The 12762-nt window shown below is 33.9% G+C and overlaps 2 protein-coding genes across 5 annotated transcripts in view; both read left to right on the top strand.

The window, feature by feature from the left end:
• The window catches only part of RNPC3 (RNA binding region (RNP1, RRM) containing 3), a 45174-nt gene that overhangs the window by 22340 nt on the left and 10072 nt on the right, over nucleotides 1–12762 (top strand). For 3 of the 4 annotated variants that reach the window (XM_070367583.1, XM_070367584.1, XM_014478867.2), the window contains exons 13-15: nucleotides 1814–1946; nucleotides 2586–2658; nucleotides 3661–3704. In XM_070367583.1, coding sequence (XP_070223684.1) covers nucleotides 1814–1946; nucleotides 2586–2645 — 193 coding nt within the window. In that variant the 3' untranslated portion in view covers nucleotides 2646–2658; nucleotides 3661–3704. Of the gene's footprint in view, nucleotides 1–1813; nucleotides 1947–2585; nucleotides 2659–3660; nucleotides 3705–5155; nucleotides 5224–12762 lie in introns of those variants that run through there. The other variant, XR_011463650.1, reaches the window with a different exon arrangement.
• LOC102275430 (alpha-amylase 2B) overlaps nucleotides 3788–12762 on the top strand; it is a 76144-nt gene continuing 67169 nt past the window's right edge. The window contains exons 1-2 of the mRNA XM_070367585.1: nucleotides 3788–4363; nucleotides 5156–5223. The gene's annotated coding sequence lies outside the window, so the exon portion shown is untranslated. The remainder of the gene's footprint in view (nucleotides 4364–5155; nucleotides 5224–12762) is intronic.

Below are 12762 nucleotides of genomic sequence, written 5' to 3'. Positions count from 1 at the left end.
CTTCAGTGCAGAGTACATCATGAGAAACGCTGGACTGGAAGAAACACAAACTGGAATCAAGATTGCTGGGAGAAATATCAATAACCTCAGATATGCAGATGACATCACCCTTATGGCAGAAAGTGAAGAGGAACTTAAAAAGCCTCTTGATGAAAGTGAAAGTGGAGAGTGAAAAAGTTGGCTTAAAGCTCAACATTCAGAAAACGAAGATCATGGCATCCGGTCCCACCACTTCATGGGAAATAGATGGTGGAATAGTGGAAACAGTGTCAGACTTTATTTTTGGGGGCTCCAAAATCAACTGCAGATGGTGACTGCAGCCATGAAATTAAAAGACGCTTACTCCTTGGAAGGAAAATTATGGCCAACCTAGATAGCATATTCAAAAGCAGAGACATTACTTTGCCAACAGAGGTTCGTCTAGTCAAGGCTATGGTTTTTCCTGTGGTCATGTATGGATGTGAGAGTTGGACTGTGAAGAAGGCTGAGCGCCAAAGAATTGATGCTTTTGAACTGTGGTGTTGGAGAAGACTCTTGAGAGTCCCTTGGACTGCAAGGAGATCCAACCAGTCCATTCTGAAGGAGATCAGCCCTGGGATTTCTTTGGAAGGAATGATGCTGAAGCTGAAACTCCAGTACTTTGGCCGCCTCATGACAAGAGTTGACTCATTGGAAAAGACTCTGATGCTGGGAGGGATTGAGGGCAGGAGAAGGGGACGACAGAGGATGAGATGGTTAGATGGCATCACTGACTCGATGGACGTGAGTCTGAGTGAACTCCGGGAGTTGGTGATGGACAGGGAGGCCTGGCGTGCTGCGATTCATGGGGTCGCAAAGAGACATGACTGAGTGACTGATCTGATATATATATATATATATATATATATGTGTGTGTATATATATATGTGTGTGTGTGTATGTACACACCATGTTTATGCATCCTTTCTATTTCCAGTATTGCCTCCCATTAGCATTTGAGAGGAAAAATAATTCTGTATTGAGAAACTGTACACATCAAAATGATAAATTAATAATTGTTTCCTGTGGGACTAGTCTTGTGAATTTTTTAGAAAAAAATTTAACTGCACATTTTGATTCTTAAAATTTCTTTATATGCTTTTGCTAGTCTCATAGACTAAATGCTAGGCAGTATTTTAGTTGTAAATTATAGTCTGTTTTTTAAGTAGTTTATAGTTTCCTCCCCTGAAATATGGACAGGAGAATACACTGTGGAATAATAGAGTAACTTGGAATGCAAAATCTGGTTTGTATTTTTGGCCCTAACTTTAGCTATCGGTATAACACTGAAGAATTCACTCAATCTCTGTACACATTGTCTGTAAAATGGTAATTTTTGACTAGGTGATCGATAAGGTCCCTTTCTCTTCTGAAATTCCATGTTACTTTTCTATAGTTTCTGTCAACCCTTTTATTCTTGGTTGTATAGTTGTTTTTGTCACTTGAGTAAACAGTATTAAATTGGCTGCATAAAACTTTTAAAAAAGAGAGATGAAAGAAAAACTTATTTACTTTTATAGTTGCAAGTATATATGATTTTTTAAAATCATATATACTTTTATGATAGTTAAAAAATGATAAGAACATCATCAAACTTATATTACCTACTTATGAAAACAATTTTAAAACAGAATATAAAATATAATTTTAGAATGCCTAAATAATGTGCTAATCAGATAGTGGAGTCATTTTTATTCTGAAATAGCAGAATTTTAACTTAACACATTCTCATTCACTTTATCAGAATTCTTTGACATTCTTTAAGTCAAAACATTATTTCTTCCTTGACTTCTAGGTTTGATATACGCTTGATGAAAGAAGGTCGCATGAAAGGACAAGCTTTCATTGGCCTTCCAAATGAAAAAGCAGCGGCAAAAGCGTTAAAGGAAGCTAATGGATATGTTCTTTTTGGAAAACCTATGGTGGTTGTATCCTTCAAATTAGTTGGTTCCAGATTGAGTTTATAGCAGTAAGGGTATAGTTGAAACTAATTTTTATATTATGCTTTGGAAATCTCAACAGCTTGCATTCCAGCTTGAGAATATTCAGTTATAATATTTATAATACAAACATTTGAGTCAGATGACAATGTTATTTAGATTTTTATTGGAAAATAAGCATAATGAGGCTATTAAAATCCAGCCAAGTCTAAACATTTTATTTAATACTTAAAATATATATACTTGCTAAACCAAAGATAGTACAGTATCATTTTATTGTATTGTAATTCATATTTATGTTTAAGAATTTTAATAACAATATATCATTGATTAGCCATCGTGCTTTCTGCAGTTAATGCAATTTCAAACTAGAAATTAGTGGGATAAATGAAGGAGCAGAGGTATAGGTGTAAAAAATGACTATAAAAGAAAGGGAAAATTTTTTACTTCTCCCCCAGGTCATAGACAAGTAGGAGGCAGTCAAGAAATACTGACGAATGACTGAGTAGGAAGACAAATAGAGAAATTAAAAACTCTGCTCCTACCCTACATTAGGATGTTCTTGATAATTCTTTAGAAAAGATTCCTTTCATGTTTGTGAAGTTAACCTTAATTTTTAAATATTAGCAATTTGCTCGATCTGCTAGACCAAAACAAGATTCTAAAGAAGGAAAAAGAAAGTGTTAAAAATTAGTTAAAGGTAAGTGTGGCGATAACATACTAAAAGGACAAGACTTTCTTGAGAGAAAATTAAGAAAGGATAACAGCCTGAGTAATGTTTTTAAAGGATGCATCACTCTGACTGTCTAACTATGCTGTTAATTTTCATTAAACTTCACAATTATGCAATAAAGTTCATTTGTATGTAAAAAATTAAATTTGGACAGAATGAATTTTATAAGGGCAATGTATCTTTATTATTCTTAATTTACTTTCTTTTCTTAGAAAAAAAGAGTACTTCTTAAATTTTAACGTGTATTATAATCACCTAGAGAGCCTGATAAAACACAGATTATGGGGTTTCCTCTAACCCCTACACAGAATTTCTGATTCAGTAGGTCTGCAAGGGTGTTTGGCTTTGGGTAATCAATTTTCCTAGTTTTCCGGTGAATAAGAGATTTTCTAGGATACTGGACTTTTTAATGCTAACACTGGGAAGATGTCTGCCAAGTCAGGACAAATTGGTTACCCTTGGTGGGACCTGAGAATTTGCATTGCTAATTACTAATTGTCCTCCTCACAGAAATATGTCCATATTTTTTGGAATGAAGTATTTCAGCTTTAAAATAAGTAATTTTAATTCATAATTAAATAATTTCATAATTAAGAAGTGGTAAAATGAAGCACTTTATGTCAATGTTGATTTAAGAAAGATGAGTGGAACTATATTCATTTTGTTTTAAATCTTTCTGCTTTAGAATAATGAAGAACATGAATAAATGGGCCAAAATTATTGATGGTTAAGCTGAAAAAATTATATAAAGAAAGTTTTGCTAATGTTTATTCCTTTTGGGAAGCACCTTGAATATTTGAATTTTGTAATAAAGTATCTATACTGATATAGTCAGACAGATGTCTTACAAATACTTTAGAAGAACAGATGAAAATAAACCATTTTCTATGTGTTTAAAAAAAATTACTTGTAAATTTAACATGAAATATGAGAAAAAAAATTAAACTACATTCTGCTGTTCTTCTTTAGAAGCATCCCTGCGTAAATACTGCTGTAATACTGTCATACAAAGTGTATCCTTTCTTGTCGTATCCTTTTGGGGCAGTGTTTTTTTATTTTCATAGAAGTGTTTTGTCTCTCCCCAACCCACTGATCCAGCTTATGCAATAATTTTTCTTTTTAACAATGTACTGAAATTAAGTATTTCTAAATTATCTGTGTTGATTGAATAGATCTTTTATGTGGTTTTTAGATTTGTTGCTGAATTTTCTGTGCTATCCTTTAAGTTATGTAGTTTTTCCAGAGAAAGTTAGTGAATCAGGTCAACTTATTTACGTGGAGAATGGATACATTTGTTTTAACACAGATTTTATTCTTGCTTCTTCTATTTATGTATTTTCTAATTCAGTAACATAAATGCTTTCTCTTTCATGATACATGTGGTTTAGGCATTCTGTATAACCTATTATAAAATTTGGGGAAAAGGGTTTTTCCCCCCTATAAAAAGTACATGTGTTGAAATTTTAAATAACTGAATTTCAGTGTGAATTCCAAATAAGAGTAGCAGACATCTGAGGTTTTATTATTGAAATCTCCTTTGAGATAGCAACTAGAAGTATCTTTTTTCCCTTTCTTTTTCGAAACAAAAGGATTAAGAAAAGAGTAACAGAGAGGAGAAGACATAAAGTTGACTCAGGGTAGCACAATAAGTGGAAAGAAACAGTTCTGGAAGGTATGTAAGTGGTTTCCAGACCTGTTGATAATCAGAACTGCCCAAATAGTGGTTCTCAATTTTGGCTGCATATTAGAATGACTTGCAGAACTTAAAAAAAAAAAAAAACTAAAGAAAAATAATAAAAAGGGTTTCTTCCCAGAGTTTTGTTTTAATTGGCCTGGATTTCTGCATGGATATCAATATTTTCAAACCTCACAGAGTATTGGTTCTAATGTGCAACCAAGATTGAGAACCACTGAGGAAGGATTTTTATATGTTAAGATTCCTGGACTCTATCCTAGAACTGATAGATAAGAATCTCTGGAATCAGGACCAAGAATCTAATTTTCCCTTATTCTAAGGACTGACCAATTTGAATACTGCTTTGTTAGATTAAACTGATTACATGGATCCAAGATATCACCCTAGCCATCTAAACTTTTCTTAGTAGGAAAATACAGCATTGGAGTCTTTACATCCCTTTTCTTACTAATCCTACTAATAGTAGGATTTTCTTACTAAATCCTACTAATAGTACAATGAAAACAATGCAAAATTCTGTTAATCATTATCATTCAAAGATACAAAAAGCAGGAGATATTGAAATTGCTGTTGCTTTTTTCTCTTGACACAGTTAAATATTTGATTTTTTAATGTTATAAATCAGTTTACGTGCTGTTAGATAATTAAAATTTTCTTGCACTGACATGATTCACTAATTTTCCAAATATAAATGTTCTAGCTTTTAGTTATTTTAGAACTAGTGAACTGTTCAATAATCATTTTTAATGAATTTTTATGGTGTTTTAGGTTCCTTTTATCTCTCAAGTACTTTCCACCTTTGTGGAGATGAAATTGACCACCTGGACTATGGAACTGTGCGTAATAGCTTTTAAAGTGTATTTAAAAATTAAATCTATATGCATTTAAATCAGTTTATTAGAGATCTATCACATGTATTTTAATCATCTTCCTCATATAATAAATTATTTTCTTTCCAATTAAAATAATGATCTTAATTTTTCTTTGTTATTTATATGTTGAGGAAAGTATAATTTGATAATTACATAAATTTTTATCAAGTAATTTTATAATACTAAATATAAATTTTCTTTTATGGTTACAAATATTGCCCTTTTTCATTCTTACTTGTATACTGATGCACTTAATACTTTTTTTTTAATAGTAATCTTATTTTTTGTAGTTATTCTCAGAGTAGTTTTACTTGGTTGAGTTTTGATGATTTTGATGTTGTTGTTTTGATTTTGTTTTTTCTCTTAAGTGGTGGGGGATTTTTCACAGGTTAGGGAATTTGTATACTTGCCCTAACAGGTTTTCATTGTTGTGTCTCCCAGTGTATCAGAATGTCACTCAATAAATTCTTCCTATATAAAATTATTCTGTTCCCTTAGTAAAATTAATTTCAGCTGTATGTTAAGTAGGAAACATTGATATGTTTTATTGAATTTGTTCTGGTTGATACTCTTCTGTGAGTATGTAGTAACAGTTTTACCTTAGAGCCACTTAGATCTTTGTTGGAATGATATTGTGTATCACAGCTTCTTCCCTTTTACTCATAGCTTTGTGAAGTAAGGTAAGTGAAAAGTTTAAAGGTAGGAAATAGAAGAATGGGATTTGAACCCTGGAACAATTTAATATTTAGATGTCAAGTGGTAAGAAAATGTAACTAAGAGTAGGTAAACCCAAATGAAGAAAGAAGCCCAGCTAGGAAGGAGTGATTAAATATGTTAGGTCTGTTGATGATGTAAGAAAGATGAGTTCCAAAGACAACTGTTAAGGAGTCTTGCTTTCTGAGGGAATAGTGAAATGGGTTGTTAATACAAGGGGATATAGTATCAAGAAGGTTTTGTTTTTATTTGCTAAAGATTGAAAATATAGCCGATTTGTATGGTGAAATGTAGTAGAGAAAAAACAGAGACATGATACAGGAGTGAGAGGAATGTCACTGGAACCATAGTTATGGTGTATAAATAGAAGAGTTAGTTTTAAAGATGGGTGTGTAAACAGCTCATTAATAGCAGTGGAAGGAAGGACAGATTATAAAGATCTAGATATTTGCAGTTTGGTATAGCTAATGGGAGCATATAAAATTTTTGTTGTATTTTCTCAGTAAATAGTAAGCAAGGTCATAAAGTAGAGGGAAGAACTCTTGGGGAAAAATGGATTGAAGAAAGAAGATATAGATATTTAGGGAAGTGAGAAAAAAATGCTTAGAGGGATTGCTGGATATTACTTAAAAAGTGCCTACTTGAAGTCCATGGTTGTTAATTTAATTGAGATCAGTCAATGTGGTTTTGTGTTTTTCCCAATTTAGCCTTTGTACTGCTATTGAGTAGACAGTCAGATTTTTAAAATTAGTATTTTCTAACATGAATATAACAAAAAGGGAGAAGGGGAAAAGTGTTGACATAATCAAAAGAATGATTATGAAGGATGGACATGGAAAGTAATTTGGTAATAAGCAAATTGAGAAAATGGAGTTTCAGGCACAATAGACAAATGGTATGATCCATTGAGATTGCAGTGTGGTTGAAGATGTGTTGTTATTTCTTAGAGGTAGGAAATTTGGGAGGTTGAAATAGAGTAAGGGACTGAGATTGAAAATATTAGAGCACAGTAATTAGTGACGTCTAGAATGTGAGTATGGTAGTTGAGTGAAAGTGAGGTTATGGAAAGAGATGAATTCAAGAAATTGAGAAACTTGGATTACAAAAGGATCATATGTGTTATTTGAAATTATCATTAATTATGATAGGAGTAGTGAGCCAAAAGCTAAATTATTCCTTGGAATGTGTGAGTTTGTCAGGTCTATGACAGTCCACTCCAGTATTTGTGCCTGGAGAATCCCATGGACGGAGAAGCCTGCAGGGCTACAGTCCCTGTGGTTGCAAAGAGTTGGACACAACTGAGTGACTAACACAAACTCTATCAAAAAAGAATATTTTTAAAAAATCAACCTAAATAAAATCCTGGAGTACCTATCCTCCTGTAGTGTTAAGAATTTCACTCTTAATAGTTCACTGAAAAATAGTGTATTAAAGTTGTTTTACAGGTATAGGTTCAAAATTCAAATCTTGTGTCCATGCCTTAGTTTGCTTTATGACTTTTTCATTTTTTTTGCATCTTCCATGGGAATAATAAAAATGCCTAATTTGGGATTGTTTTAAAGTTGATTAGATGGATATAAAGTACTTACGTCTGATTGTGTGTGTGTGTGTGTATATATATATATAGAGAGAGAGAGGGAGTCACATTTTCAATAAATATTAGCTCTCATAAAGCGGTAGTTGTGGTGGTTCTCAACTCGCCTGATATTGAAGGTGATAAAAAATTCTGAGATTTTCAGTAAAACATCAGTCATCTTTCCGCCTTAATTATCACTGAGATGCCCAGATTCTTCCTTGCCACACCAAGGGAGCAAGAGACTATTTGAAAAGTTTAGGATCTTTGGTGTCTAGAAATTATGGAGCTGGAGAAGTACTTACAGAGCAAGAGCCCAAATAGCTAGTGTGTCATTGGATTTTTCAGTTACTTTAAACAATAAGTACCTTTTTCCTTTTGCCAGAGAGATTTGGCACACTGGCCAAGTGTGGGTCAGACATGTCACCTCTGAGGCGAGAAGTGAAGTTTCATATAAACCATGTGAAATGAGAGTTGGGCTTGTTCTCTAAAGGAAAAGCATAGCATTGTAAAATCAGAAAAGAAACTTAGATATTAGGCAGCTAAAAACAAATGTTTTGCTACAAAAAATATACAGTATATAAAACTCTTTTTGCCATGTGATTGTTTTCCATTTATGCCTTTTACAAGGGCCTGGACTAGTGTAAAGCAAAGGAAATTCCTAGGGTGTAAAATTTAAGGAGGCATATACTTTCAAGTAATGCAAGTGCTCCTCACTGTACCCTAGTCATTAACAGAATTAGCATAATCCTGATTAGGTAAATCACCACATTAAAAAAAAAAATGGTAGCATACAAGTTGGGCTTTCCTGGTGGTTTGTAGTAAAGAATCTGCCTGGCAATACAGGAGACGTGGGTTCGATCCCTGGGTCAGGAACAGCCCCTGGAGAAGGAAATGGCAACCCACTCCAGTATTCTTGCCTGGGAAATCCCATGGATAGAGGAGCCTGGCGGGCTACTGTCCAAGAGGTTGCAAAAGAGTTGGACACAACTTAGCAACTAGACAACAACAGCAAAGCATACAAGTTGCTGGTTTAGATGATTTGGAAAGTATTTGCTGTGCAAGTGAAACTCCTTCAGAAACCAGTGTCTTGAGAGATTAAGTCTTTGAAATTTGAAAGGAAGTAAGACAAAGGAATCAATACCTATTAAAAGTACCTTTGTCTTTAAAGACATTGTACTGTTTATGTATAGTAGTTTGATCTTTAACACACTATAAGAAGAGAACACTTCCCTTTGTGAGTAATGAAGTTTTTTGATAAACTTCAACTGTAAATTAAGATACTTTATTACATTTAATTGTTTTTACTAATACATGTAAAGCAAAAGATAGTGACTTCAGTAGGACTGTTCAGTAGAGATGACAGCTAAACTACATGTGTTAGGCACATAAGAGAGAACTGATGATTCTCAGAAATAGAATTCCCACCCCCATGACTTAAGCTACTATATATTATACACTGGAATTTCCTGAAAGCAAACTATAATAGAGATACAGCATTCACACAAAGGATAGTATAGGGAATTTTAATTAAACAACCCAAGACTCACCAAATACTGAAAAAGTACAAGGAAAGAGAGATTCTGTACCCACTGAGCTTAAGCTTTATTACCATGGGGAAGAACTGGGAGATCAATTAATTAATTATGATTTAATATACAAAGATTTAAAGGGATGATATTTTAAAATATGGGGAGGGAGGAGGGTTCAGGATGGGGAACACATGTATACCTGTGGCAGATTCATTTTGATATTTGGCAAAACTAATACAATTATGTAAAGTTTAAAAATAAAATTAAAAAAATAAATAAAATATATGTGTATATTTATATGTATATCAGAAATCAGTAAAAGCGTATTTGACTACATAGGACATTTTTTTTTTACATTATGGTATGGCATCAATATACCATTTCTCTAGTACTTATATACCAAGATCTTTGAAAATTTAAGAATTCCAGAAGAACATATGAACAGTTGATTAATTTCTTTATCATGAATCTTTTCAGAGCTTAGTATACATAAAATGTTATATATTATTTATGAAAACATTTAATATCTTTCTGTTGAAGAAGAATATGGAGGGGAAAGATTGAAATTTGGGTTGTTCTCTATATTGGATTTTTCTTTAAAAAAGATATTTGTATATTTTTCTAAATGTTAACATTATTAAATTTGGGTCTTGGGATATGGGATCTGTTACACTTTTTCACACTTTTCTGTATGACAAATATATCACCTCTTAAATGAAAAATAAAATAGTGAAACAGCTCTAATCCAGTGTTTCTTAGCCATTTTTTGTCCTTTTACCGCCATGAATTTTTAGACTTTTTTTTTTCCTAATCATCCTTATGAAATTTTAATACCACAGTATAATCTTGTCTCTTTTGGACTATTTGTGTATCTGTTCTTATGTTTTAAGAGTAAGGTTTTTCTTCCTGCACAACCCAGTGAACTAACCAGCAGTAGAATTTAGAAGATAATTATTCTTATTAGCGAACTAAGAATCTTAAATCATGCAATTCTCTGATCTTAGCTGAACAAAATCAGATATTGGTAACAAATATCTGAAAAAAATTCAAGTTTATAGATACTAAGTAATGCATTTCCATGTTATATGTATGGATCAAGATAGACTTTTTAAGAGAAATTAGGAAATACTTGAATGAAAATGAAAATACTACATCAGAATTAGGGAACTCCAGCTAAAAGGAGAGAATTTGGCATATTAGAAAAGAAGAAAAATAACAGATTTAACCTTCTACCATAAGGAACTGAAAAAGAATAAACAGAATGCAGAACAAGGAAATAATGAAAATAATTATAAATCAGTGAACTTGTAGACAGAAAAGAGTTGAAAATATTGGAAACAGAACTAGTTCCTGAGAAGATCAATTGAAAAAGTTCTAGCCTGAAGGCAAAGGAAAACCCCTCTTCCCTCTCAGGTTGTAAGAAAATGATTCTGGAGTATTTTTAGTAAATTTATTTCCATAAATATGACAACTTTGATGAAATGAGCTAACTTCCTGAAAGTATTAAATTAATTTGAGAAGCAGGTAACCTACTTCTCAACTCTGAATAACTCTGTACCTAATAAATTTACTTTGTAGTTAAAAGTTTCCCTGGAGGCCTGAAGGGCTTCACTTGTGAATTCTGCAAAACATTAAATGAAGAAACCAACAATACTGTACAACAAAACACTTCCAAATTCATGTTGAGATGCATGCATTACCTTGGTCATAAAAGAAAACTTTCTATTTCTTGTAAGTATAGATGCAAAAATCTGCAACAAAATATTAGCAAGTTGAATGAAGCCATATATAAAAAGGATTTAAATCATGACCAAGAGAACTTTATATTGGGAAAGGCAGTCTGTCGAACCTTTTGAGATCAATAAATGTAAATTATCCTGTTGACAGACTAAAGAAGAAAACGCATATGATCATCTTAATAAATGAAAGAAAAGCATTTGACAAAGCTAAATATCCATTCTTGGTAAAAACTCAGTGAACTGGGAATGGAAAAGAGCTTCCTTAAGCTGAAAAGTGTCCACAAAGTCTCCCAATTGTTCTTCAAAGTGAAGTCACTCAGTCGTGTCCCATTCTTTGTGACCCCATGAACTGTAGTCTAACAGGCTCCTCCATCCATGGGACTTTGCAGGCAGATGTACTAGAGTGGGTTGCAATTTCCTTCTCCAGAGGATCTTCGTGACCCAGGGATTGAACCTGGTTCTCTTGCATTGTAGGCAGATGCTTTGTCGTCTGAGCCACAGAGAAGTCCTAAAGGCTAAATGTTTTTCCCAAAAGTAAGGCGAAACAAGTCAAGGAAGGCCCCACTCATTACTATTCAACATCTCACTGACAGCCAGTTCATAAAATGAGAAACAGAAGAGTATACATATTGGAAATTAAGAAATAAAACTATTCCTATACAGAGGTGATATGATTGTTCATGTAGAAAATCCCAAAGATTTAAAGACTCCAACAATTGAGTTAAACAAGATTGTAAGATTAAAAGTAAATATGTAGAAGTCAGTAAATAAGCTAGCAATGAACTACTAAATCTTGAAAATTTTTTCTACAATTAACATTTGCAGTAGTACCAGAATTGAAATAATTAGGTATCAGTTCAGTTCAGTTCAGTCGCTCAGTCGTGTCCGACTCTTTGCGACCCCATGAATCGCAGCACCCCAGGCCTCCCTGTCCATCACCAACTCCGGAGTTCACTCAGACTCAGGTCCATCGAGTCAGTGATGCCACCCAGACATCTCATCCTCTATAGTCCCCTTCTCCTCCTGCCCCCAATCCCTCCCAGCATCAGGGTCTTTTCCAATGAGTCAACTCTTCGCATGAGGTGGCCAAAATACTGGGAGTTTCAGCTTTAGCATCATTCCTTCCAAAGAAATCCCAGGGCTGATCTTCAGAAGGGACTGGTTGGATCTCCTTGCAGTCCAAAGGACTCTGAAGAGTCTTCTCCAACACCACAATTCAAAAGCATCAATTCTTGGGCGCTCAGCTTTCTTCACAGTCCAACTCTCACATCCATACACGACCACTGGAAAAACCATAGCCTTGACTAGACGGACCTTTGTTGGCAAAGTAATGTCTCTGTTTTTCAATATGCTATTTAGGTTGGTCATAACTTTCCTTCCAAGGAGTAAGCGTCTTTTAATTTCATGGCTGCAATCACAACCTGCAGTGATTTTGGAGCCCCCAAAAATAAAGTCTGACACTGTTTCCCCATCTATTTCCCATGCAGTGATGGGACCAGAGCCATGATCTTCATTTTCTGAATGTTGAGTTTTAAGCCAACTTTTTCACTCTCCTCTTTCACCTTTGTCAAGAGGCTTTTGAGTTCCTCTTCACTTTCTGCCATAAGGGTGGTGTCATCTGCATATCTGAGGTTATTGATATTTCTCCCTGCAATCTTGATTCCAGCTTGTGCTTCTTCCAGCCCAGCATTTCTCATGATGTACTCTGCATATAAGTTAAATAAGCAGGGTGACAATATACAGCCTTGACGTACTCCTTTTCCTATTTGGAACCAGTCTGTTGTTCCATGTCCAGTTCTAACTTGCTTTCTGACCTGCATATAGGTTTCTCAAGAGGCAGGTCAGGTGGTCTGGTATTCCCATCTTTCAGAATTTTCCACAGTTTATTGTGATCCACACAGTCAAAGGCTTTGGCATAGTCAGTGATCAGAAATAGATGTTTTTC

Source organism: Bos mutus, chromosome 3 (assembly GCF_027580195.1).
Source record: "Bos mutus isolate GX-2022 chromosome 3, NWIPB_WYAK_1.1, whole genome shotgun sequence".
Taxonomy (NCBI): Eukaryota; Metazoa; Chordata; class Mammalia; order Artiodactyla; family Bovidae; genus Bos; species Bos mutus.
The sequence above is the reverse complement of the archived record's forward strand: the minus strand, read 5'-3'. Positions and strand labels throughout refer to the sequence as shown.